The sequence below is a fragment of the Ictalurus punctatus genome, chromosome 3 (assembly GCF_001660625.3).
Source record: "Ictalurus punctatus breed USDA103 chromosome 3, Coco_2.0, whole genome shotgun sequence".
Classification (NCBI taxonomy): Eukaryota; Metazoa; Chordata; class Actinopteri; order Siluriformes; family Ictaluridae; genus Ictalurus; species Ictalurus punctatus.
This window is the reverse complement of record NC_030418.2, coordinates 14,746,911-14,772,921: the sequence shown is the minus strand read 5'-3', so window position 1 is coordinate 14,772,921 and position 26,011 is coordinate 14,746,911. Positions and strand designations below refer to the sequence as shown.

Below are 26,011 nucleotides of genomic sequence, written 5' to 3'. Positions count from 1 at the left end.
TCAATACATCAATACGTTATCTGTTTTTTGCATTTAAGCTGCTTGAACTGTGTATTTGTAGGTGAATGACATAAATAATAAATACAGAGCTTCTAAGGCATATGAGTGTTATGCTGTGTCCCAATTCGCCCACTATCCATCCTAAATAGTACCTGAGATTAGAATTAGTGTGTCCCAAAGCTTAATATATAGAAATGAGCATCCCGAAGGTACCCGGATGGGCTACTATTTCCCGTAGATTTTCAAAGTGTGGATCCGTGGACATTTTTTCAGCTCATTGAGCGAGGGAGGAGGAGATTAGTGACGGTTTGCGTCGCCGAATTCCACCTGCAAACATGGCGGATGAGTGTAAATCCCGTTTAGAGAGGTGTAAATGAAATGTGGGAAAATAAATTAAGGGAACGGTAAATTCAATTATATACAGGGTGTCCCAAAAGTCTCCATACATTGGGGACTGTGTTTGCCAGCACCGCGTCGGTCGAGCCTTCGTCAGTGGATGTTCGTGGACGTCCTCTTCTCAGTCGGTCCTCAACACTTCCAGTCCTTTTGAATTCGTTAATAAGTTTGGTGACAGTGTTGTGTGTGTGATGTGCTTGCCATGTTTCCTGTTAAAGTTCATTGCAACCTCGCGACAGCTTCCTGATCCAACCTTAAGAATATATATATATATATATATAATCACCAATTTTGATGACATCATTCTGCACCTCAGCTTCTCATCAGATTTTCTGTCCGATCAAACACTCTCTAGAATCTGAAGTGTCCCTATCCAAACATCACCTTGCCGAAGTTGCCCAAGTTACACCCTGAGCACGGGGCATAAATGTGTCTTTGGCTGTATGAAAGCGTACGTTTTATTCAGTTTTCCAACTGTACGTTGGTTATGAAGGAAATGGCTTAAATTCTTTCACGTTCAATGTTGTTCAGTTGAAATTTCTTGTCAAGTACGGCTTAGCCGTGAGGTAAGCTAAGCGCTATTGGCTATTTAAAAAGGGGGAGGAGCCACTAGATATGTCTTACCCTGACTTCCTGTTTAAGTGGGAATTACATTGAATAACGCTGTGCGTTTCAAGGCGCTTCACGGGGACTTTAATCATACAAAAAAAAAAAATTCACAAAATTGTACCAGTTGATTAACCACTCCCATATTTCATCAGTAAACAAGAAAACAGAAAGTGAGAAGAAATGACTAGGCATTACTTTGGAGCTGAGAATTTTCTACTATTAATTTGACTACAAAAAAAAAAGACGGCTGTATTCGGCGTATGGTTATGTGTGTGTTGTGGTTGTGAGTGTTTGCTCTGTACAGTGCATGGAGGCCTGAAACTAGGCCATTTTCTCTGTGGAATGACAATTAAGACAGCACAGTACTTGATTTGAACGTGTGTGTGTGTATGTGTGTTAGAGAAAGAGTGAGTCTGAAAGAGATGAATTATCTGAGAGCCGAGGTGTTTGGGGTGTGTTTTTAAAGGTTTTGGCAAAGAGTAGAGACTGGGAAGTTGAATGCTGGAGTTTCCGTTACTAATTAGTGCAGTGAGGCGGGATTGTGTGTGTGTGTGTGTGTGTGTGTGTGTGTGTGTGGAGGCCTTTGGATGCTGCAACCATCTTAAACTTTTCTATGGGGTATACAGCGCTACATGCTCTCACTCACACACACACGCCTCAACAGGGTAGAAGAAAAGAGGCAACAAGCCGAAAGCCGTTCCCCTCCCACCTCCCTTTCTCACTGTGTGAGTATGGAACAATGATCCGAACCCCCCCTCTTTCCTCTTTCCAAAGCCGCATACGTGCTGGAGACTTTGCATCCGCTATCTGCAAATGGATGCAAACCATCTCCCATGACCCCCACGAATAACATGTATTTGTGTATAGACACAACGACACACAGGTGCCTGCATGCTTGCAACCCCCCCCCCCCCCCCCAAGATACACAACACAGATGTAATTTAATCACACAGATGATTGGGGACGAATGAAGAGATAGAAACATGTAGGGCTCGGTGTGTGCGTCCACCAAGTGTGTGTGGGTGTGTGCACTGTGGCTTAATAGGATATAAATCTTTAACAAATGATACAAATCTTTAACTGTGAAACTGTAACCTGCATTAGGAAGGAATTTGAATTTTCATTTGGTTACACACATATTCACAGTGTGTACACACAGTATGCTGGTGGTTGGGGGGGGGGGGGGGGGGTATTTTTCATTAAAGCTACATTTACAATGACTACTTTTAGACAAAGCAGTTGAATCAAATTTATTGCCCCAAATCTCTTGGTATCCAAGAATAGTACGATAAAAATTCATCACTGACTGACCAAAGAAACATTGTTCTCACAGAGAGAGAGGGTGTGTGTGTGTGTGTGTGTGTTTTGTTCAGGACTGACAAGGTAGTTGTGCTAAGACTTTATAAATGGCAACAGCACGGCTGAGCTACAGCTCTCAGGAGGTTCCTATATCAGGCCTGTAAAAAGCACTCACACTGGCCTCATTCTCCACTCTGTACCTCCTCCTCCTCCTCCTCCTCCAGCACGGGACACACAGTAGCCATTTATTATATGTATTTACTATCCCTTGACACACGTTATGGCCATTTTTACTCCCTAAATATCTACACACATGCGAACACGTATTTTTCAATGAACGTGCCGCACTGGCATTATTTGAATGAATGGCCGTGTACAAAGTAGAACTTTGTAGGAGTCATTCTTTTAAAAGCAGAAAGGTAAATGGAGTGAGTGAATATTGGGACTGTGTAAAGAAACCAGTTCCTCCAGGATTTTGCAATTTGGCGTTCCCAGAAATGAACACAAAATCAATTTTGTGCAATTATTCAAATTAATGATAATAAGTCTTTATTTGTCAAATATACATTACAGCACAGTGAAATTCTTTTCTTTACATACCCAAGCATCTCAGGATGTTGGGGTCAGCCATGATACAGCACACCTGGAGCAGAGAGAGTTAAGGGCCTTGCTCAAGGGCCCAACAGTGGCAGATTGGCAGTGCTGGGGTTTGAACTCCCAACCTTCCAATGTGTAACCTAGAGCCTTAACCGCTAAGCCACCACTGCCTCAATTGAATTTTTTTTAAATGACCCCAAATTTGGGCCAAGATGCGTCATGTGACATCCTCACAACACGCTTTCAGCCAACGCCCTCTTCCATTCACCGGCGTTGAACATGAGCACAGCTAAACGGTCGCATTTACCAGCAACCATCACTGCGCAAAACAATTTTGTGTAATTTCTCCTGTTAAGTAGTTTGCTGCAAAAAACCCCCACAAAAAATCTGCAAATCGCTTCGCAAATTTTTTAAAAAGCTGCAGCAAAATCATGCAATTCCGACCGCGGCAATCACACACAAAAAAAATCTGCGAAATCCCGTACAGACTGAGAAACAGAAAGTGTTCAATTACACACCTAGGCGAATACATGCTGTGTCTACAGTGCCCTCCAGTAATATTGGCACCCTTGGTAAATATGAGCAAAGAATGCTGTGAAAAATTGTCTTTATTGTTTAACCTTTTGATTAAAAAAAATCACAAAAAAATACTCTGCTCTCTGTTCAACAATTATTGGCACCCTTTTAGTCAATACTTTGTGCTGCCTCCCTTTGCCAAGATAACAGTTCTCCTGTAATGCCTGATGAGGTTGGAGAATACATGGCAAGGGATCCGAGACCATTCCTCCATACAGAATCTCTCCAGATGCTTCAAATTTCAAGGTCCACGCTGGTGGACTCTCCTCTTCAGTTCACCGCACAGGTTTTCTATGGGTTTCAAGTCAGGGGACTGGGATGGCCATGACCTTGATTTTGTGGTCAGTAAACCATTTTCGTGTTGATTTTGATGAATGTTTTGGATCATTGTCCTGCTGGAAGATCCAACCACGGAACATTTTAAGCTTTCTGGCAGAGGCAGCCAGGTTTTCATTTAATATCTGTTGATATTTGATAGTCCATGATGCCATGTATCCTAAAAAAAACTGTCCAGGTCCTCTGGCAGAAAAACAGCCCCAAAACATTAAAGAACCACCACCATATTTAACCGTGGGCATGAGGAACTTTTCCAGGTCCTTTTGTTTGATATCCATGAGAGCAGAATATTTTTGTGACTTTTAAAAAAAATCTGAAAATGTTAAACAATAAAGACAAATTTTTCACAGCCTTCTTTGCTCATATTTACCAAGGTTCCAATATTAGCGGAGAGCACCGTAACTGCAGTCTACTGTATACATAGTAGACACATACTGAGAGTGTATATCGAATGATGAGACGTTGAATGTGAATATGCATAAATATTGCATCATTTTTCATTTTTTCATTTCATCCTGTTTCATTTTTATATACTCCTCATCTTTTTTTTTTAAATCTCATAAATGTATTTATTAGAAAAAGGTGCATATTAAGGGAACGCATAATTAAAAATTTAGGTCGGAAAAATGCATAAAGTGCCTAAGAAACATAAAAAGTCATAATAAAACTACAAAATCTCAGTGGCTTATTATTCTGTTGTTTTTTTTTCTTCTTCTTTTTTTGTCCTTTTTATTTTTCGATCCGTGTACAGGGCATGTACAGTATGCGAATGTGAGTGTGTGATACAGTGATCTATAATTCATGCTACTGATTCTGTATTCTACTCAGCTTAGTCTAGTCTGAGTGTCGTCTGTGAACGTAGGAATCTTTTCTGAAACATCTCATACACAAACACTCACAAATGCATCAACACATTCAGAAGAATCTATTTCTCTTCTGCAGGCACTGACCTTCAGTGATGAGATGAATAGCACTGATGACAATAAGTCATAGTGAAAGAGACGGACAGTGATGTAGCCGCGGAGATGGAGATTGAGATAAAGGAACGGGTCTGAGTGATTTCTTTTTCTTTATGCTTCCATCTCTTGCTCTGCAGGGTCTCTGTCTGCAGTGATCAGTGTGATGGATGATAAACATGTTTGTTTCCCACTATTGGATTGCGTGTTTAGGCTCGACCGTTGGGACGACAGTTTGAAGTTTTTGCTTCCCTTCTGCTCTTTTACCCCAGAAAGTATCAGCAATTACATCTGACCCTTTTGACTTTCTCTCTCTCCTCTGCATGCGTCTCAGACTGGCGCTCGAGCGAGACGGAGATGGAGCTGGAGACGGAGGTGTTTCTAGAGGACTACGTGGTGGCCGTGGGGGACTCGTTGGACCTTCAGTGTAACGCGCCAAACTTCCTGATGTCTGTCACGTGGCAGAAAGATGGCAGCATTGTGCTCCCTGGCAACCGAACGCGGCTGAGCCACAAGGCACTGCACGTCAACAACGTCTCATACGACGACTCGGGTGTCTACTCCTGCCGATACGAACAGGGCAAGGCGCTGCTCGGCAACTATACTGTCAGAGTCACCGGTCAGTACACAGTACACGTCTTCCACTTCTTTTTTGCTTTTCCTGCTCTCCGAGCACACGCTCACCCCAACCTGCACCGATATGTTGGGAAACGAAGATCAACATTGTTCTATTTTTCTCACAAAAGACCATATAGCTCCTGTTTAGGCTTGCAAAGATTTGATTGATGTGCGTGTAGGCAGTGGCTTCCAGCCAATCAAAATTCGAGTCGCACCGCACTGATGAGATAATCTTGCCAAATACACTTACAGGTAATCATATGTTCCAGCGTTCAGAAACAACAAGACCTACACACGGTTATCCATGCAGACAGTACATTCTCAGAGAGGCATGGCAGACTCCATTTTTAATAAACTGTCTGAACACCAGCCCTTATAACCTGATTTTCTCAGAGAGAGAGAGAGAGAGAGAGAGAGAGAGAGAGGTGGGGAGGGTGAGGGGAGTGTTGTTGCTCAATATTGTCTGCAATCAGGCAACGTGCACTTCCTGCAAGCAAGCAAATACTAAAACGCTGTAATCTGTGTACATTAGACCCTCAAACATGTGCTTACACATCCACACACACGGGTGGTTAAACATTCTTATGCTTTGAGAACAAAACACATAATTAACACTTACTCTCTAATTGCAATTATGTAATGAACAGATTGGTGTGTGTGTGTGTGTATGCGTGTGTGCCAGTGACTGCCTCCACATAAGTGTTTGTAATTGGTAGCATGGGTTAGACTGAGGTCCTGTAAACTTGGGATCTCGGGGACACCAGCTGAGCAGCTCATTGACAACTAATTAGAGAGCAATTGTCTGGAATCACCTCGTCATTTAAACCAGATGGAGGGAGAGAAGAAGAAGAAAGAGAGAGAAGTGCGTTTTCCTCTTTTACACATGTGTTTGGAATTAGTCCAGCTCCGTTCGAGTCGTCTGCAGCCCTCTGTCAGTACAGAGAGACGGGGGAAAAAAGAATTGGCTGCAAATTGTGAGCCAGTTACAGCGCATAAAGACAGCAATATCCTGTTCTGCCCACTTAATTACACACCTCCACCGTGATTAACGCAAACACACTCTCAAATACAAAACAGACCCAAGTCATCTCGTCTCTGAACTGTTAGTCAAGTTGTGTTCAAGTCATGTCCGAAATAGGGTCCAAGGGGACGAGTGATGCCCTGTTTACCCTAGTGTGTTTTCGTTTTAAAACGCTTAACTTGTGCTACGGATACACCTGTCGTTTACACTACTCTCGACCCTCGAAAACAGAGACTTTTGGAAACGCCGAAGACCCCGTTTTTAGTTTGAAAACTCCGGGCTCGCGTGTAAACAGACCAAAATGAAGGCGTGGCTTCGCCCACATTCACCCCCTGATTGGTTCTTCTGGATCATTGCGTATCCTTCCCTGATTCGTCAAGCCCACAACAACACGGAGACTGAACCGCAAGCTTAGCAGGCTTTGTTGTCATTCTTAGCAGCCATTGTGCAGTTAAATTCTGTATTTTATAACACTGCGGCTGCCGACATGCGCAAGAGGCGAGCTCTGATTAGAGCAATCAGCAATAAATCTCATTTTAAGCAGCGTAAGTCCTAAATAGAAGGCCGGTTTAGACTAGCAACCAACTTCCTGTTTACACTTGTATGCGCATGCCCAGTGTGCACGAATAGTCATGTGACATGTGTATTCGGTCGTGTAGTGTGATCAGAGATCGTTTCTGAAACACGGTGTGGACGAGGATGGTTTTCATGGTATAACGCACTAGTGTAAATTTTAGTGTAAATTTCTGGTTCCTTGTGTTCTGGTGACCTGCTTAGCAGAAAGAAAGAAAAAAAACGCCAGTCCCTCTGACACTCCAGGCTCTGCAAACAGTATACAAATAAATGATGCTGATTATTGACATCCAACCAATCCGGACAAGAAGGCGTCTCTACATGTTTTTCAGGCATTGCCTGTCGATTCAGAAAGCTCTCCTTTAGCACTAGCACCTTGAGCTTTCCAGGACACTGAAGAAAAGACTAAAGCTGTGTCTCAATTCGCCTACTTATACTAACACTGGCGTAGATGATTAACATTATTTACTATAGAAAAAGGTATTATTTGCATATCAGATCAGTCCCACATCAACGTCGGAGTCTCAAAAGCCAGGTCGAAATTGAGTCATAAGTACAGGAAGTGGATCATGAAAATAGTGACTTCATTTGAACTTAAGTCTAAATCCAGGTCTCACGTACTACATAATGGCACATACACGACAGTGTATAACAGCATGTTAGATAAACGGTTTTAGCATTAACTAATAAATAATGGCAATTTGTGTCTGAACTGGCTGATGTGTAGCGTGTTTGTGTAAAGTGTGTGTGTCGAGCCACTACCTGTGTGAATGACTGTTGAGGAACTGAGAGAATAATCTCCCTTTGTCACGGCAGTGTTATTTTTTCCGCCCCCTGAATAGGTTCATTTAGAACTACCATATGGTAGGAAGACTGTAAGAATTTGTGTGTGTGTGTGTGTGTGTGAGAGAGAGAGAGAGAGAGAGAGAGAGAGATAATACAGCTGTTGTTAAAAATCTCATGAACTTTTTGCTGAGTGCTTACTAACATCTGCCAGTCAATTACTGCTGTGTATGGGGGGGGCTGCAGTAATCGTTTGTGTATGCAGTAATAGTAATTGCTTTTGATTTGTTATCAGTTCAGTTTTTTTTCCCATTCACTGGAACATGAACCATGACTTGTCGTGTGAGAAACCATAGTGCCATGAGGTAATACAATCTCTCTCTCTCTCTCTCTCTCTCTCTCTCTCTCTCTCTCTCTCTCTCTCTCTCTCTCTCTCACTCACATTCAGATTCCCTCTCATCTGGTGATGATGAAGATTATGATGAGGAGCCAGACGATGCAGGTAATGGAAATGGTGTGTTCCCTCAATTCCTCTATTCTTTTTAAAAATCATTATTATTTTTGAATTAGCCCTTTCGACTCGTTTTCCTGTATCTGCCTTCGCTCGTGCTGGGCCTGTCATTCACTATTTCAGCTTACATTTCATTTCATCATCTATTTTCCCCTGTTACTAAAAACAGGGCCCCGCAAGGAACTTGTGCGTGCATGCATGCGTGCGTGTGTGTGTGAGAGAGAGAGAGAGAGAGAGAGAGAGAGAGAGAGAGAGAGAGAGAGAGATAATTGGAGTTTTGCTGACAGCTCCTGTGGCTCCTTGGACAAGGAGCACAAGGGTAACAGGAAATACAGAGAAAGCAGTAACACAGTGTAATTGAGAGGAATTGACTCGAGCACAGCTCTCAAATGTACAACCGCAGCTTTGTTTATTTATTTATTTTTTGTTACTATGAAAATGTAAAGATTTACTCACGTCGCTGCTGTTTGTATTTGCGTGTAAGAAAGAAATACCGTCCTGAGCGAGGGAGGAGTGTGTGGTGTGCGAGTGGTGGGTGGGGAAGCAGCGAGGAGGGGATTAGCTGAAAACTTAAAACCCCTTTAGAGCGTAATGAGCATTAATTCACTTCTAATGGGAGAGAGGGAGCGATTGAGACGTCATGTGAAAGTTCAGACTGGATTTCGAACATGTGAGTCATCTGACTGATGACATCATCCTCCTCCATGCTCAGCTACAGACAGTGCTCACACTCTGCGCTCTGTGTTTGTTGCACAGCTGATAAGTCCGTTCGTGTATGAAGAGGCAGACCGAGGGCTGGGCTTTCGCTTCTCTGGAGCCTGTACTTTTACGTCCGCGTCTCATCTGCATCACCCTCAGGGCTCACGGGGGGTTTTGGACAGCCGCGCTGTGCTCTGTGAGCTTATTTTGGCAGGCTTGTAATGTTCCACTCAAAGCGCTGATTGTCCTTAGTGGATTCGACAAGAGTGTTCAAAGAGGGCGAACTACCCCACACACGCACGCACACACACACACACATACACACGCGCACACACAGAGGGGACTTCTTAGGCTCCTGCTTAACACGCTCCACTGACCAGCAGCAAATCATCTGAGACTCGCATAAAAAAGTTCAGTGTGTATGAGTGCCAGCAGTGCATGTTTTTGTTTGTGTGTGTGTGTTCACTCGCGTGCACGCAACTACGTGTCTGCCGGACCTCTGTACCCATTACATGCCAAAGGAAATTCCAGCATGTCGATCACCCCTCACACTCAGATCTCTGATATCAGCTCCATACCGGCTTGAGGCAGACAGAGACATAATAAATAGGAAACGTTCATTAGGAAACAAATTTGATATTTCTGTCGCATTACATCTCACATTGTACACATATTAAAGATAACATATTTACACACGTAAATATTTCAAGATGCTCACGCCATGGAAATATGGACTATTGGTGAATATCTAGCGTGTAGAGTATATTGTAAACAAGCTCCGTTCGTTCACATCAGTTTCGCAAACGTACAGTGAAAGACTAGATTTGAGGTGTAGAAATACAGATGATGCTTTGATGTAGGAATTCATTCAGTTGTCGGTTCATATCACAGGAAACAGTTTCACCCAAAATCACAGGTTATGAAGGCAGAACTATCACTGGGCATAAATAATTCTGAGGAAAGTTTCCACTTCCTTCAGTTTCCGTGCATGGATTTACATGCCGTGTGTGTGTATGTGTGTGTGTTTTCTTTTCCAAACAAATCTTTATTCAGTCTTGAAATTAGACAGCCAGTCTGTCACTGCCACGGTGTGCAAGGAAAACTTTCCATAAACATTCACCCACACAGTGATTTAACTACACACACACATGGACAAATGGACACTCATGGAGACGGAACACCCGTTTCACGTAGCCTACTCTAAAATGAATACTAATTATTTTATTTACTAAAAGGCACAAATCAGATAGTCAGTTTTGAAAATAGCGTGTGTTTTTTTTTTTGGTTTGTTTTTTTAACAAAAACGTGTGGTTTCTTCCAATCAGAGGCGCCGTACTGGACCCGCCCGGACCGGATGGAGAAGAAGCTGTTGGCTGTCCCTGCTGCCAATACGGTGAAGTTCCGCTGTGCTGCGGCAGGGAACCCCACCCCCACCATCCACTGGCTGAAGAATGGCAAAGAGTTTAAGGGCGAGCAGAGGATGGGAGGGATTAAGGTACATCCCTGATCCTTGTGGGGGAATGCTGAAGCCGTTAATAATGGAATTTGTGTTTGAATGTGTGTGTGAGTGTGTATGGGTATGGGGTTACACTTGATTATCATCATCATTAACAGTTTACACAGATCATGACCATCTGCCCCTTCTCTCTCTCTCTCTCTCTCTCTCTCTCTCTCTCTCTCTCTCTCTCCACCTGTCGCTAGCTAACGACAGCATCATTGGCATGCCATCGCTGTTGTGTTCTGCTCTTTCTGCCTTTCGCATTCTCACATGCACTCCCTTTGTATCGTATATAAGAGATTGTCAGATGAATTTTATTTTGCTATCTGAATCCCCCCACAGTTTGTATGAAATGAATACTATAAGCCTGACGGTTAAAGTACCAATACAGAGCGGATTCTGAACTGGTCGACATTGTGAAATCTTAAACAAAGTCATATCCGAGAGATTTGCACCATTGTTGATGCCCAGCTGTTTGGTGATAAGTTCATCTGTCAGGTCAGAGTTGAAGTTGGCATTGACAGCTTTATTATTGCTTAGACCTCAACACACACACCCACATGGGGTCAGGGTCAGGCCTCTAGACTAGGCTTGACAGCTACACAATGCCTTCCTGCAGCTTTTATTAAAGCAACAGGAATGAAGGAAAACTCTCAGCGTCATGCATATAAATGTGCACTCAGTGAGTGTGTGCACGTGTTGGTTGGCACTGTTGTCCTGAAAACAAAAACTTAAAGCCTCCAATTTTTTTGCCATTTTCATATATATATAATTATTTTTTTCTGTTTACAAAATAAAGTTTTTATTTGAAAAGGAGTGTGTTCAGTTGGATTGCTACAATATCATTGTTGGGCAATATGATGGTATGATAAGGATAAATTATACCATGATACACTTTTCCGATATTATAATGTGTAGTGTGCATACTTTCACGTCTTTCAGTAACTCGGCGTAATAGATCAGTAGCTGTTTGCATTTTTCTTTTTATTCATTTTGTAGCAGAACTACTATCATAACACATCTCGTGTTAAAACGATCTCGTGATGTGATCATTTGAACATATCTGCCACTCTTTCACTCCGGCAAGACACGATCAGTTAATCGTGTGCAAATGTGCTAAGAATGCCTAATTGAGCTTTAGGGGGTAAGAAAATTAGCCAGTGCCTGTCGTCTTATTGTCTAAAAGTGTCTAGTCCTCAGTGGAAACAGTTGACTTTCCCTCAGCTTTCCCCCTACACACACACTCTCACACACACACACACACACACACACACACACATATATATATATATATATATATATATATATATATATATATATATATATATATATATATATATATATACGCACACAAACACACATGTGCACAGAGCTCTGTACTGACTGGCAAGCCCAAGGGGTCAAAGTTCATCCCTCTATTGAGTTATCAGAAGGGGGCAGGTCTGTGTGGGTGTTGCCGTGGCAATTGAGAGTCATTGATTGACGTGGAGGCGTGGCTTTTGTCAAGGTCACATATGGCTAACAGAGTTTCTTTGTTCCCATGCTAATATGCAGTTCTACAGGTTAGTCACAGCCCCCTCAACACACACACACACACACACACACACACAGCTCAATCAGCAAGTCTGTGCAGAGATTAAGTTGTCGACATCATGTCTTAATTTTTTAGTAGGGGACTGACACACTTGGCTTTACGAATCATTTATGCAAATCAAGGATGCATATATTAGCATAAATACTTCATACAATTGAAGTATTTGAAGTATTTATTTGCTGTAAAGACATTTTAAGTAAGTGTGCGTGGGCGTTTTGTCTGAGAGTGTTAATGTGGAAGGACAGGTTCTGTGTCCTCTGCTGCTACACGTCCCAGCTGAACAGCTTAGAGTTTATTAAAGGGGTAGTTCACCCAAAAACAAAAACTCTGTCATCAATTACTCACCCTAATGTTGTTACAAACCCAACTTTTGGTTATATGGAGTATCAATGAAGGGACCGAAATCTCCCAGGTTTCATTAAAAATGTCTCCATTTGTGTTCTGAAGACAAACGAAAGACTTATGGGTTTGGAACGACATGAGGATGAGTAACTGATGACAGCATTTTCACTTTTGGGTGAATGATCCCTTTAAACCACTCTATATGAGTGAAATGAAGGACTGTTTTTTGCTGGGTGTACACATGCACGTGGCCTTTAGTTTCACCTTTAGAACACTGATCAACGGTTCATGTCATCATGCGTGATTATAGGCAGTCTGTAAATGGTAAACGGATGTGCTTGATTCCGGGACTTCGGCGTGTCCAATTAGAGCCTCGCGTTTTGCACTGGTTTGAAAAGCAGAAAGAAACAGAGTTTTGTCATTTTAATGGCCAGCCCAGGGGTCAGAAGTTTTGCTTCCTGTCTCTGTGGGTCAAATTATGCTGCACTGCTGTCTGAATGAGCCGGCACCATCCTGACATTGCCATAAATCCTACTCGTACACACACACACACACACACACACACACACACACACACACAGAGAGATGAACTTTCTACTGCCCTTTGCGTTGCCATTTATTCCTTTCACCTGACGTCCATTCCTCTTTTTCTCTCATGCTCTCTTACTCACGCTATCTCGTTCTGTTCCATGTCTCTGCTCTTCCCAGGCGGTACTGTATCTCCTGCAGTGTAACTTCATCTCTCTAGACCTACCATAATGCTATCTCCCTCTCTTCTGGATCTCTCTCTCTCTCTCTCTCTCTCTTTCTCTCTGTGTCATACTTTCTCTTCTGATTTACCGTTACACGAACAGCTGAGAATTCCTTCATCTTTTTTTTTTCCCAACCAGGCGCTGAGTTAAATGTAAACTCACATGATACCAACAGTCCACCCCTCAGTCCTCCTCCTTCTCCTCCTCCGACCCCCTACACACACACAGCCCCGCTCTCTCACACACTCATCCTCTGATGCGGCATGTCCATCAGCAGGCTCTTAAGAGTCCTTGACTCAGAACGAGGGAGGGAGGAGTGGAACGACAGAGAGGAGGGGTGCTGGGGCACCATAAATGCTCGCCAACTTTGTAGGGCATGTGTGAATATATGTGTATAGCCCGGTCAGAGTTACCATGCAACTGTTCAAAAACACAGCACATAATATTTACACAGTTACATTTTTTTCCACTCGGAATTTCAGCATGGAGAGAGAGAGAGAGAGAGGGGGGGGGGGGAGGGAGAGGGGGGGGGGGGGGGGGGGAGGGAGAGAGAGAGAGAGAGATGTCCATATGTATGGTCTCTGAGAAGATTATGAATGGGTGGTAAGCTCTTAGTGAGTGTGTGTGCGCGTGTGTGTATGTGCGTGTGTGTGTTTGTGTGTGCGTACATGCGTGTGTGTGTAGGGGTTAAGGGTTTGTGTAAACGTTAAGAAATGCACTTTGTAATCCGTCGGCACCAAGTCTGGAGATGTTAAATGTTCCATGTGAGTGGTGCTGTCGACATGGCATTCAAGTGTTTGTGTGTTTGTGTGTGTGTGTGTGTACATGCGTGTGTGTGTGCTTCACTCTGTCAGAAGCAGGCTGTATGTACGTTCTATATACAGCTTTACATCTTCTTTCTCCTCCCTCTATGTCACTAGCTGCGGCATCTGCAGTGGAGTTTGGTAATGGAGAGTGCTGTTCCGTCAGACAGAGGCAACTACACATGTGTAGTGCAGAACAAGTATGGGACGATCACACACACTTACCAGCTTGATGTACTGGGTAAGTGTGCAAACGCTTCCATTCTCCGTAGAGGAGGAAATCTATAGGGCGCTCACGATCAAATTTCAAACCCGGGCGCTATAATGATTGTAAAAATACCCTTTAGGATAAAGTGATTAGTGAAAATGAATGAATGAACACGTTTTTAAAATAATATAGACTATAATATAAAACCTATGCAAATCTAATGTAAAAGTCTGATTATTTTAGGCATCATTTTAAAAGCATCATGTGTATTAATGAATACTGGTCCCTACTTCCCAGTAATATCCTCTGTACATATGGTATGTTCACTCCTACCTCACTTTTCCTCTCTTGCCCATTCAGAGCGTTCTCCTCACCGGCCCATCCTGCAAGCAGGTCTGCCAGCCAATCAGACGGTGGTGGTGGGCAGTGATGTAGAGTTCCACTGTAAGGTGTACAGTGATGCACAGCCTCATATCCAATGGCTCAAACACACTGAGGTGAACGGCAGCCGATTTGGCCCCAACGGAACACCATACGTTACTGTCCTAAAGGTACAATCCTGCCCTCCCTTCTGATCACACACACATACTCACACTACTGACACTTACATCACTGACACTTACACTACTGACTATCACACAATATTGACTTTCACACGATACTGACCATCACATACTACTGATTGACACACAGTACTGACCATCACACAATATCACATACTACTGGGCATCACACACTACTGATTGACTAACAGTACTGACCATCACACAGTACTGACCATCCTATACTACTGATTGATGCACACTACTGACATTCACACAATACTGACCATTACACAATACTGACCATCACATACTACTGATTGATGCACAGTACTGACCATCACACAATATCACATACTACTGGGCATCACACACTACTGATTGACTAACAGTACTGACCATCACACAGTACTGACCATCCTATACTACTGATTGATGCACACTACTGACATTCACACAATACTGACCATCACACTATACTGACCATCACATACTACTGATTGATTCACAGTACTGACCATCACACAATATCACATACTACTGGGCATCATACACTACTGATTGGCTCACAGTACTGACCATCACACAGTACTGACCATCCTATACTACTGATTGACTCACAGTACTGACCATCACACAATACTGACCATCACACACTGTTATCACACAATACTCACCATCACACAGTACACAGACCATCACACAATATCACATACTACTGGGCATCACACACTACTGATTGGCACACAATACTGACATTCACACAATACTGACCATCACACTCCTGACTCACTGCTGACTATTACACACTGCTGACTCACAGCCTACTGACTGCCATACACTACTATCACACTCTGCTGTGTACTACACACCTCTCAGTATAACACCCTCCTAACTCACACACTACTTACTGTCACAGGCTGTTCTCAGAACGCTAAGAACATCTGCCACACTTAAGGACATCTGATCAACATCTGGATTTGCCACAATGCAACATGACTCCTGTTGTAAACCGCAGGTTTTAGTTCACAAGGGAGGAAAAATGGTTAATAAAAAACGGTTAATCTTGTTAGCATGGCCACCATCGAAGTGTTGTTTTTCTCCTTGTGCGTTTGACTGTGGTGTTTTTGCATGCATTGTAAAACCAAATGATGTAATTGCTGAGACTCGCAGGTAAACTGCTGTCCTGCTGTAGGTATGAGGAGAACCGAAAAGGCTCTTGGCCAGTCCATCTAAGACAATAATGATGTGGTAAAGAGTCTCACATGCCACCCATGTTAGCAATGTTGCATTCAGTAATGCCTGTGCCGCCTGCCTCAGAAGAGGAATAGGCTTCTCTCTCTCTCTCTCTCTCTCTCTCTCTCTCTCTCTCTCTCCCTCTCTCTCTCCATGTCTCTCTCCTATTTGAGAATGAGTAGGGAAACGAGGTGGTGCACATCTGTTTTGGGCTAAGCAAACCGCCGTGCTGGCGTCGCGTGGGTAGACAGCCACTCTCCCCATTGCCCTGCTACCTCTGCAAAAGAGGAGGAGGAGGAGGAGGAGAAGAGAGGGAGCGAGAGATGAGGCACCCAAAAAAGCCATGGAAAAAATGAGCGCAGGAAGCAAGGGAAGGGCAGAGTCAGCAGGCAGAGGAGGGGAGAGCAACGGCTAGCCAGACCGCCACTCTATTTTCGACTCCCACATAATTGAAACAGTATTTTACAGCGAGCTGCGCACCCGTTTTTCCCTTCCCCACAGCCTCATCTGCGTGCCCCGAAACCTCCTCTCCCTCCTCCCTCCCGGCCCACAGCACAGAGCGACTGATCATGTGTGGCACATAGTCTGGGGAACGAGGGGAAAAAAACAAGAGAAGGAGAACAAAGCATGTGTGTAATTGAAGTGAAATAAACGAGTGAGAGCTATGTTTGGAAGAATGAGAGGGAAAGTGTTTAAGCTGATTAGCACTTAGAGATGTGTATGAATCACAGAGGTAGTGTTTCACGGTGCTGTTATCTGTGCGCAGATTTTCCATGTGTTTCTATTTAACGTCAGCTTGATTTCTGTATCAGCTGCTATCTGCGACACTGAATGGTAAATTAAAATGTGTGCATATGAGCGGGAGAGAAGAACATTGCAGTTCTTTATATATGTTTCGCCAGATGTTAATGAGTGTGCTGTTTGTGTGTGTGTGTGTGTTTCTGCAGAATCTGACTAGTAAGGATAAGGAATATGTTAATAGGCTCACTCTGTTGAATGTGACAGAGGAGGATGCAGGCCAGTACTGGTGTACAGGCTCCAATTTTTTAGGCAAGTCTGAGATCCCTTTCTGGCTTACAGTACGCCAACCAGGTAAACCCTCTCCCCAAACACTTCGCAGTAACTGACCTCTGAACCGCCCAATCAGCTGCGCTTAATCACGTTCTGCTTCCGGGTGGCGGAGACTGAAGCTGACTTCTTTACACTTCTTACTCAGCTGCGTGTGTGTGTGTGTGTGTGTGTGTGAGATTGTAATCTTCATTTCCTTCATTGTCTTTTTGATACAATTGATGCAAAAACCCAAGAAGGGCTATGCTAATTTGAACCACACGCATTCATCTTGAATTCCCATACACTGCTACCCACAATTGTACCTCTGCTCTTTTTGTGAGCTCTTCCATCCACACACACACACACACACATATGTATATACTTGGCAACTCTCTGTGATGAATGGATGTCAGTATTAACCATGGAAAGCTCAAAGAAGCTTTAAAGACGTTAATGGCCACCTCACTGTGGACCAATTTCAGCTTAACCTAAATAAGAAACAGATCCAGCACACGGTTTTCAAGTGGAATGGTGGCACTAGGAGGCGGAGCCTCGTTTCTATTCTTCCAGGTCGTCTCTCTGACAACAGTGAAGCTTTGCTGGTGATGTGGTAGCTGGTGATGGGTAAAGTGCTTTTTGCTAGGTGACGGGCTACGCTTCCTCCTCTTTTTCTCTCTCTCTGTCTCTTGGGGTTTGTGGTTTATGAGTCTCTCTGTCTTTCTCTCCCTCTCCCTTCATCTCCCTCCTTCAGACTGCTGGCATTAACACTACGGATAAGGAGCTGGAGGTTCTGATCCTGACCAACGTGTCCTTTGAGGATGCGGGCGAGTACACATGTCTTGCGGGGAACTCTATAGGTTATACCTATCACTCAGCTTGGCTTATCGTTCTACCAGGTACACTTTCTGTTCTTCTTCTGATCCCTCACTGCCTTCCGGGCCTCTCTGCTATACTCTCGGAGACTTTCTTTCTGGTGTTCGATTCCGCTGCTGCTTTTTTTTTTTTTAATGAATTATGACACCGTTTCAGCATCACTCTTTTATTTATAAAGTGATAAATACATGTGATATGTGTGGATAGATATTATTCTAGACATAATTACTATTTTTGTTTTTGTCTGATTTCTTAAATGTTATTATTATGCTAAATTGTCAGTAAATACATTTATTTTACAATAAAGTCAGAATGGTTTGCTTAGTGCTGAATTTTTCTCATTGATTCTGTTTGAAGCTTCCTATTAGTGGATGTGGAGCTCTCAGCTCAGGATGAGCCCATGGCGTTCAGTCACTGTTTCATTATTCCACTCTTATTGCCTCTGTGGGGTGTTGCAGTAAATGACAGCATCCACATATAGTCTCCACCCCAGCATTAACTCTCTCTCTCTCTCTCTCTCTCTCTCTCTCTCTCTCTCTCACACACACACACACACACACACAAACACACACCTACCTTCTTTAATTAAAAAAGTCTAGCTCAGTTTTTTTATAGTCTGCTTTTGGGACCTTTGGGCTGCCACATGATTAACGCAGTCCCCAGGGAGATGAGTATTATGGGATGTGTGTACCTGTAGGGGTGCATGACAGCTCAATAATTCATTTGCATTAGTTTGTGAGACTGTAAGTTGTCTGTGGGTTAGATGGCTCAGTTTTCCAAAGAACAGATTATTGATTATTGAGGGGAAGATCTCTCACAGATCAACAGTAGAACATTTGTGCCAGCTCTCATTACACCCTGTCAAACAACCCGTTATTTATTTCTTTTTTTACCTCGTGTCAGCTGTAGAAATGGAGAAAGAGGACGACTACGCCGACTTCCTGATCTACGGAACGGGCTGCGTGCTTTTTATCCTCACGGTGATCATCATCATCCTCTGCCGCATGCGTATGAACACGCAAAAGACGCTTCCCACACCTCCTGTACAGAAGCTCTCCAAATTCCCCCTCAAGAGACAGGTAACAGAAAGTAGATACAAGATTTGATCAGTTTTCCCCCCTTTAATGCTCTCTTTCCTTCATTTCGTTCATGTTTTCGTTTCATCGACTGATGTCCACTTTCCCTGTAACTGCATTGTCATAAATATTTCACTATAGATGCCTTCTGAAATGTATGCATTCTAGGAGTTTTAAGTATGAAGCGTGTGGATGTGCACGTGTGTGTGTGTGTGTGTTTGTGTTTGCTTGTCCGTGGGAGAGTGAGAGAGTGGGAGTTTGTCATAGTTGTAGTGTAGCTGAAGATTATTCATATTCTCCCATGACTGCCAGTGTGCGGATCATATTTCACCTTCAGTGCAACCCAGTCTCTCTCAGTTGTTTTAAAGATTTTAAACAGCAGCAGCTGCAAATGAAAACACACACAGACTCTCTCCTACTTTCTCCCAGTCATTCCTCACACGCTCTCTCTCCACTGATGGGTAGAATAGAGTAATTGTACAGACAGATACCATTGCCCATTTCTATTGGAACCAGGTTCTAATCTGTCTCTACAGCGGTTTTGTCGCACATGAATATAGTATTCTGTGTTCCCCATGGCTTGGTACAGGTGTCTGAAAGCAAAAACATAGACTGTCTGGGGATCCCCGAGAACCTCTTTGAAAATCATTTCCCTAGTCACTGTCTTATTCGTCGTGTACTGTAGGGAAAAATATTTAGATGCGTTGCAGTTCTCGCTTCAAAAGCACATTGATGCACAGAACATGATAATCAGTCTGTTAAATATGTTTTATTGAAAAATACCAACACTCCCAATGACAAAACACTGTAAGTGTAACTTTAAGTGGTTTTTTTTTTTATGATGAATGAAAATGTTAATATTCCGTTTTAAAAGCAGCAAACGGTCATACTGGAGAAACACTCATAATGGAGGCTGATGAAATGAAAAATCATGATGCATAAAAGAATGGTTTTGGGATTGCATAGTGGCACACTGAATAAAAATCAGTTTGAATCGTGAGGTGCCTAGAGATGCTCTCCATTTGATCATTTCATACACAGGTGGTGTGTGTGTGTGTGTGTGTGTGTGTGCGCGATTGCAATGAGCTTATCAGCTCCATGCTCATACTGTTTGTCAGATATTCCTCTGTGGAGTCTACTCCAAAAGCAATTCTGACAGCACTTAGATTGAATCATCATTGCCTGAGCTTTTCATGTTCACACCACTAACATTGATCTCACACGTGAACCTGAAGCGAGGGGTGAGAGAGAGAGAAGAGGTGAGAGGGAGGGTTTGGTAGCTGTGGAAAAACAACCTAAAAGTAAAGGAAAAGGAGGAAATATCACTGAAATAGTCTCCTCATTTAGTGCTAGGCCATCCATCAACTTGAGGGGGGAGAGATAGAGATATATAGCAGTCAGTGTGTGTGTGTGTGTGTGTGACGGAGAGCACGAAAAAAAAAAGTGAGGAGGACAAGGAGAGACAAAAATGAGTAGGTGAGCTGACGTTTTCTTAGGCATTCCCTTAGGAGATGAGGTGACATAGACGTGTATGTGAGATTGTGTGTGTATGTGTAGCCCTGAAATTATGCTCCTTATGTCTCTCTGTGTCCGTGACGGCTCAGCTGGCAGCTGCAGTCTCTCCTTTTTCTCTGTGCAGCATTGGCTGAAAAGCACGGACAGAGAGGGACAAATTTCCTTTTTGTTCATACACACCACAGGCTACACTTTTCATCTTTATCTCTACCTTGTTTCTGTTACCCCACCTTATTTCGAAGTGCTCTCTCCTTCTGTATTTTGTTTGGTACCGTTCGTTAGTCTCCAACTCCGACAGAGACGATAACATTCTGTTCTGCTTCTTCACTTAAGCAGGTGTCCTTGGACTCCAATTCCTCCATGAATTCAAACACCCCCCTGGTCAGGATCGCCCGCCTGTCGTCCAGCGATGGACCAATGCTGCCCAATGTCTCAGAGCTAGAACTGCCATCAGACCCCAAGTGGGAGTTTCCTCGCTCGAGGTGAGTTACCTGCCTAGAGACACTGCCTGTCAATATAGGCAAAGAGCACCACATTTCAGTCTTACTAAATGAGGACATTTTTTTTCAGACGCTTCCTGTGTGTTAATCATTTTTTTAGAATGAACAAGCTGACTATTCTGTTTTGTCTGTGTGTGTTACTATAGGCTAACACTAGGGAAAGCTCTTGGTGAAGGCTGCTTTGGGCAAGTTGTGATGGCTGAAGCCATCGGTGTTGATAAAGAGAAACCCAACAAGCCAATCACAGTGGCAGTCAAGATGCTCAAAGGTATGTGTAAAATGGAGACACTGCCATATGGATAAATGATATGGATAGATTATGGGGGGCATGGTGGCTTAGTGATTAACACGTTTGCCTCACATCTCTGGGGTTGGGGGTTTGATTCCCACCTCCGCCCTGTGTGATTCAGGGGTTTCCTCCAGGTACTCCAGTTTCCTCTCCCAGTACAAATACATGCATCGTAGGCTAATTGGCATTTACAAATTGTCTGATGTGTGTGACTGTTTGCACACTTGTGCCCTGCGATGGGTTGGCACCCCGTCCAGGGTGTACCCCGAGTCCACTGGGATAAGCTCCAGGTGCCCCCATGACACTGTGTAGGATAAGCATGGATGCATAGATCATGGATGGATAGATTATGCTAACAGACTGCAGATCAGATGTGTTTATGCATTTTTAAGAAATGGTTTATGCTGTTTTGACAGACGATGGCACTGACAAGGACCTGTCTGACCTGGTGTCTGAAATGGAGATGATGAAAATGATCGGCAAACACAAGAACATCATTAACCTGCTTGGGGCATGCACACAAGATGGTCAGTGCTCACACAGACAACTTGTACACACCTTTAAATGCATGTGTTTCTCTAACTCTACACCTGGATTTGAGACAATGCCCATAGTTAATAATGCTATATAAATCAAATGGAGCACTCGCACGTTTAAATCTTTAATGGCTGAAAAGTGTCAATGTATACGTGTAGGTCCTCTCTATGTGTTGGTGGAATATGCCTCCAAAGGGAACCTGAGGGAGTATCTGCGTGCCCGGAGGCCTCCCGGTATGGACTACTCGTTTGACACCTGTAAGATTCCAGACGAGACTCTCACTTTTAAGGACCTGGTGTCCTGTGCCTACCAAGTAGCCAGAGGCATGGAGTACTTGGCCTCCCAGAAGGTACCATCAAATCTCACACTACTGACCTGATGTTGTGTGAACACTATATGATATCACATTCTATATTAGCTATTTCCTCTTTCCTATTTACTTCTTAAAATCGATTTATTATTCATCTAGTCTGTGTGGCACACCATACAAGTCCCTGTGAATGATCTGTTATTATAGACATGGTAACATATTAGAACAAATGCATTCATTTACTGTAAACCTGTGATTTCCATTAGAGTTGGCACTACTGCCAGAGCTGTGCTGTGACCGAAAATGAATTACCTTCTGACCAATCATATTCGAGAATTTAACACCACTGTGGTATAAGAAATAGAACAAGCCAGTGACATTGTGCAATTTTGAACCCATGTGGGCATGAAAGGACCACTGTGCTGGCGGATTAAAAATTTCACACCCTTTTGCAACCGCCCCGCCACGTCAGTGCAGATGTGTTCCTTTCTGGCCATGAAAATAACACCTGGGCAAGAACGTGGGTGGGGGGACATTTGGTGGAATGGCATACACGCAACTGAAAAGAGAGCTTTTGCTGTTAGATACATTTCTTTCACATGAATTGAATGATGTTTGTTGTAGACATATGATTAGTGGTGATGACCTCTCCTCTGTGTGTGTGTGTGTGTGTGTGTGTAGTGTATCCATAGAGACCTAGCGGCCAGGAACGTTCTGGTTACGGAGGATAATGTGATGAAAATTGCTGACTTTGGTCTGGCCAGAGACGTGCACAACATAGACTACTACAAAAAGACCACCAATGTGAGTTACTCCAGCTCCTCAAATGCTTGTACCAAATGGTTAGGGGGCATGAAACTGTCGATGTAGTTTGTTGCTATTGGTGTAAGTTGGCTTTGCTGGCAGTGCTGGTTATGCTGACTAGACAAATACTGATGATGTTCTTGCATCAAAAAAAAACATCAAATAAACACGAAATAGTCTGTTTCTATGAATATTACAACTATATCTTCTGGAAAACTGTGTCATGCGAATAAGCAAGGTTATTCAAACTGTTGATGTTACTACTGATTTTGCATGCAGTATTGCGCTTTAGTGAAGTTCAGTAGAGGACACGGCTTTGAATTCAAGTGACCTGCAGCAGTTCTGAGGGGTTTTAGCTTGTGGGAATGTTTAAATGTGCTCTATGGTGGAAGCAGCGTATTAGATGGGACAGTAGAGGATTAGAAGAGCGATGTGTTGATGTTAGCTGGGCGTCTGTGAGCCCTGCCGGCTCAGCTCATCTCTTGTTCTGATCCACTGTGTATGCTTTCAGGGTCGTTTGCCCGTTAAATGGATGGCACCGGAGGCTCTGTTCGACCGGGTCTACACACACCAGAGCGACGTGTGAGTTGACAATGCCACGCATACCTGTTATTTTCCCCTTCACTCCATCTTTTCTTCACAACAGCACAGTCTGCCAGTGTTTGAGCACAGTGCCTGTATCTGTTAGCATCAAACGCAGCTGAGCGTGTGGTTGTGTGTGTTTTACTGTCATTCTTTGATGCATCCATTCCAACTTAATGGTGTGTGTGTGTGTGTGTGTGTAAGATGAGAGCAAGTTCCTGTTCACTGTCTGTTCTCACAGTCAGGCTTGATTGGTATGTCAGTGTAACACTGTAGTACAGTGTAGTACACACACACGCGCGCACACACACACACATGTAGACACAGTGCAATATTTCCCAATGGAATGTAATCATTCTTACCTAAACTCAGACTGCAGCAGTGAAATCATATTATTAGCTCTAGGCGCTACAATACTGGGAAAAGAAGTGCTTTATTTTTGCTTCTACTGTGTCTGTGTGTGTGTGTGTGTGTGTGTGTGTGTGTGTGTGTGTGTGTGTGTGTATACACGCGCCACTCTTAGAATTGTTGCCTGCTGATCTGTGTGAATAAGATCTGCGTCTGACATAAAGCTAATGAATGGATACTGATGAGATGATGGGCCAATTATTCAGCATTCATAGAGATTCTTATGTTGTGTGTGTGTGTGTGTGTGTGTGTGTGTGTGTGTGTGAGGGAAAGAGAGCGAGAGAGAGAGAGTTTAGCTAGCTAACGTAAACTGGCTCTTAACGCCCCTTGTCTTTCAGCGTGGCTAATTTGATTAGCACTGCACAGTGGGGGTGTGGAAGAAATAGGGCCAAACAAAAGAGCCCTGAGTTAACAGAACAGCTTGTGATAACACACACACACACACACACACACACACACACACACACACACACACACACACACAAACACTGCTTTAATGGACTTGCCTCTCTTATCACAGACACACATTATAAGCCTCACTGAGAACTGGCCTCTCACATCCGCCAACAACCGAACACCCCAGAGAGAGCAAGACACTGAGAGAGAGAGAGAGAGAGAGACAGAGAGAGAGAGAGACAGAGAGAGAAAGAGAAGGGAGAGAGAGTTTTCTGTGGTGTTTCCGCATCTTCTTCTTCTTTCATGCAAGATGATAAATTCAGCAATTTTATGCAACAATCTACAACCAGAGTCAGAAAAATGGCCTCAGTAGTCATCCAGATATTCATATGGTACAGCGAGCCATCATCGTCTGCCCCGAATGCCCTTGTGGCTCTGTCCACTTGTCCACCCACAGCTGCTCTCTTTTTTGATTGCCTCTTTCTCAGTCTATATTCACCTTTAGCTTCTGTGCTCTTGCAGCTGGTCATACGGAGTGTTGCTATGGGAGATCTTCACTCTGGGAGGATCGCCGTACCCTGGCATCCCTGTCGAGGAGCTCTTCAAGCTGCTCAAGGAGGGCCATCGAATGGACAAACCTGCCAACTGCACTCATGAACTGTATGTCATGAACACCTCAGCTCATCTCAGCTCAGAAATCAGCTCCAATACATTTAGTCCTGCAGGCTTTTCTTCTGCAGCAGACATTTAATATTGTGTCTCATCCATCAGTGAATACTGTTCATCAGTTTAGTGTTCATGTAGATCATTCTATATAACTGCAGTGTGTTCATGTGCTGAGATACTCATTGAGATTTTAAGTAAGGAATGCAGCATGGGACATGCTGTTATAGGAAAACGGTCCTCATCAGGGAAAGTGTTTTATTCCTTACTTTGCCAACAATTGCAGTTTTTCATGACTCACAGAATGACGCGTCGTCCATTCGATCTAATTATAGTCACATTTAATGTTGTTTGCGAGACAGGTTATAGCAGCAATAAATAGTCATTCCATCTCCAGCCTCTCTATTTTCTGTCTGGAAGTTAATAGGACAAAAAAAAAAAACGTGTTTGTCTTTTTGCCAAGAAACCACAAAGCAGAAAGACATCTGTCCTGAAGACTCTCCCATGGTGGAAAACTTGGAAAGCTTTAAAACTGCCCGGCTGGAGGGGGGGAAAAACAAAAAACAATAAAAACCCTCACAGAATTTGTAATGGTTTTAATGGTAATGATGGGAATTGTATTGATTGTAATGGTCCCTTTGGGTCTCTTCTGGTAATTTGTTGCCTTCTGTTGGTGGCATGTCTAGTGGATACCATTAAGGACCAATAATGGTAATGGTTTTAATGGTTAGCTAATGGTTTCTAATGGTTTTTTCATTGTTTGTTAATGAACAACATTTCGTAGTCAAGACCCTGTGAATTAGCTGTTACCATAGAAACAATAAGATTTTATCACGTGCGCAAAAATTGAAACCTGCGATTTACCTTCAGAGCTGAGCTGTTCTAGAAAATGAATCGACACCTTTTGACCAATGAGATTTGAGAAATGTAATAAATGGAACGGCATACAGGAAAATGCATTGGTCATTTACTGTCTCACTCAAATGGCTTCTTTCTGTAAAAATGAGTGTTTTTCTTTAGCGAGAACCATTCTTTAGCAAATGCTAGTATTTAGCTAAT

The 26,011-nt window shown here is 43.3% G+C and overlaps 1 protein-coding gene across 4 annotated transcripts in view; it reads left to right on the top strand.

The window, feature by feature from the left end:
• Window positions 1–26,011, top strand: part of fgfr3 (fibroblast growth factor receptor 3) — a 41,708-nt gene that overhangs the window by 11,727 nt on the left and 3,970 nt on the right. Inside the window, exons 3-16 of one of the 4 annotated variants that reach the window (XM_017464580.3) lie at window positions 5,104–5,388; window positions 8,213–8,266; window positions 10,300–10,469; window positions 14,081–14,204; window positions 14,532–14,722; window positions 17,751–17,895; window positions 18,776–18,951; window positions 20,797–20,945; window positions 21,110–21,231; window positions 21,669–21,779; window positions 21,948–22,138; window positions 22,781–22,903; window positions 23,415–23,485; window positions 24,812–24,949. In XM_017464580.3, coding sequence (XP_017320069.1) covers window positions 5,104–5,388; window positions 8,213–8,266; window positions 10,300–10,469; window positions 14,081–14,204; window positions 14,532–14,722; window positions 17,751–17,895; window positions 18,776–18,951; window positions 20,797–20,945; window positions 21,110–21,231; window positions 21,669–21,779; window positions 21,948–22,138; window positions 22,781–22,903; window positions 23,415–23,485; window positions 24,812–24,949 — 2,050 coding nt within the window. Of the gene's footprint in view, window positions 1–5,103; window positions 5,389–8,212; window positions 8,279–10,299; window positions 10,470–14,080; window positions 14,205–14,531; window positions 14,723–16,896; window positions 17,042–17,750; window positions 17,896–18,775; window positions 18,952–20,796; window positions 20,946–21,109; window positions 21,232–21,668; window positions 21,780–21,947; window positions 22,139–22,780; window positions 22,904–23,414; window positions 23,486–24,811; window positions 24,950–26,011 lie in introns of all 4 variants that reach the window. The other 3 variants (XM_017464577.3, XM_017464575.3, XM_053679631.1) reach the window with 3 other exon arrangements.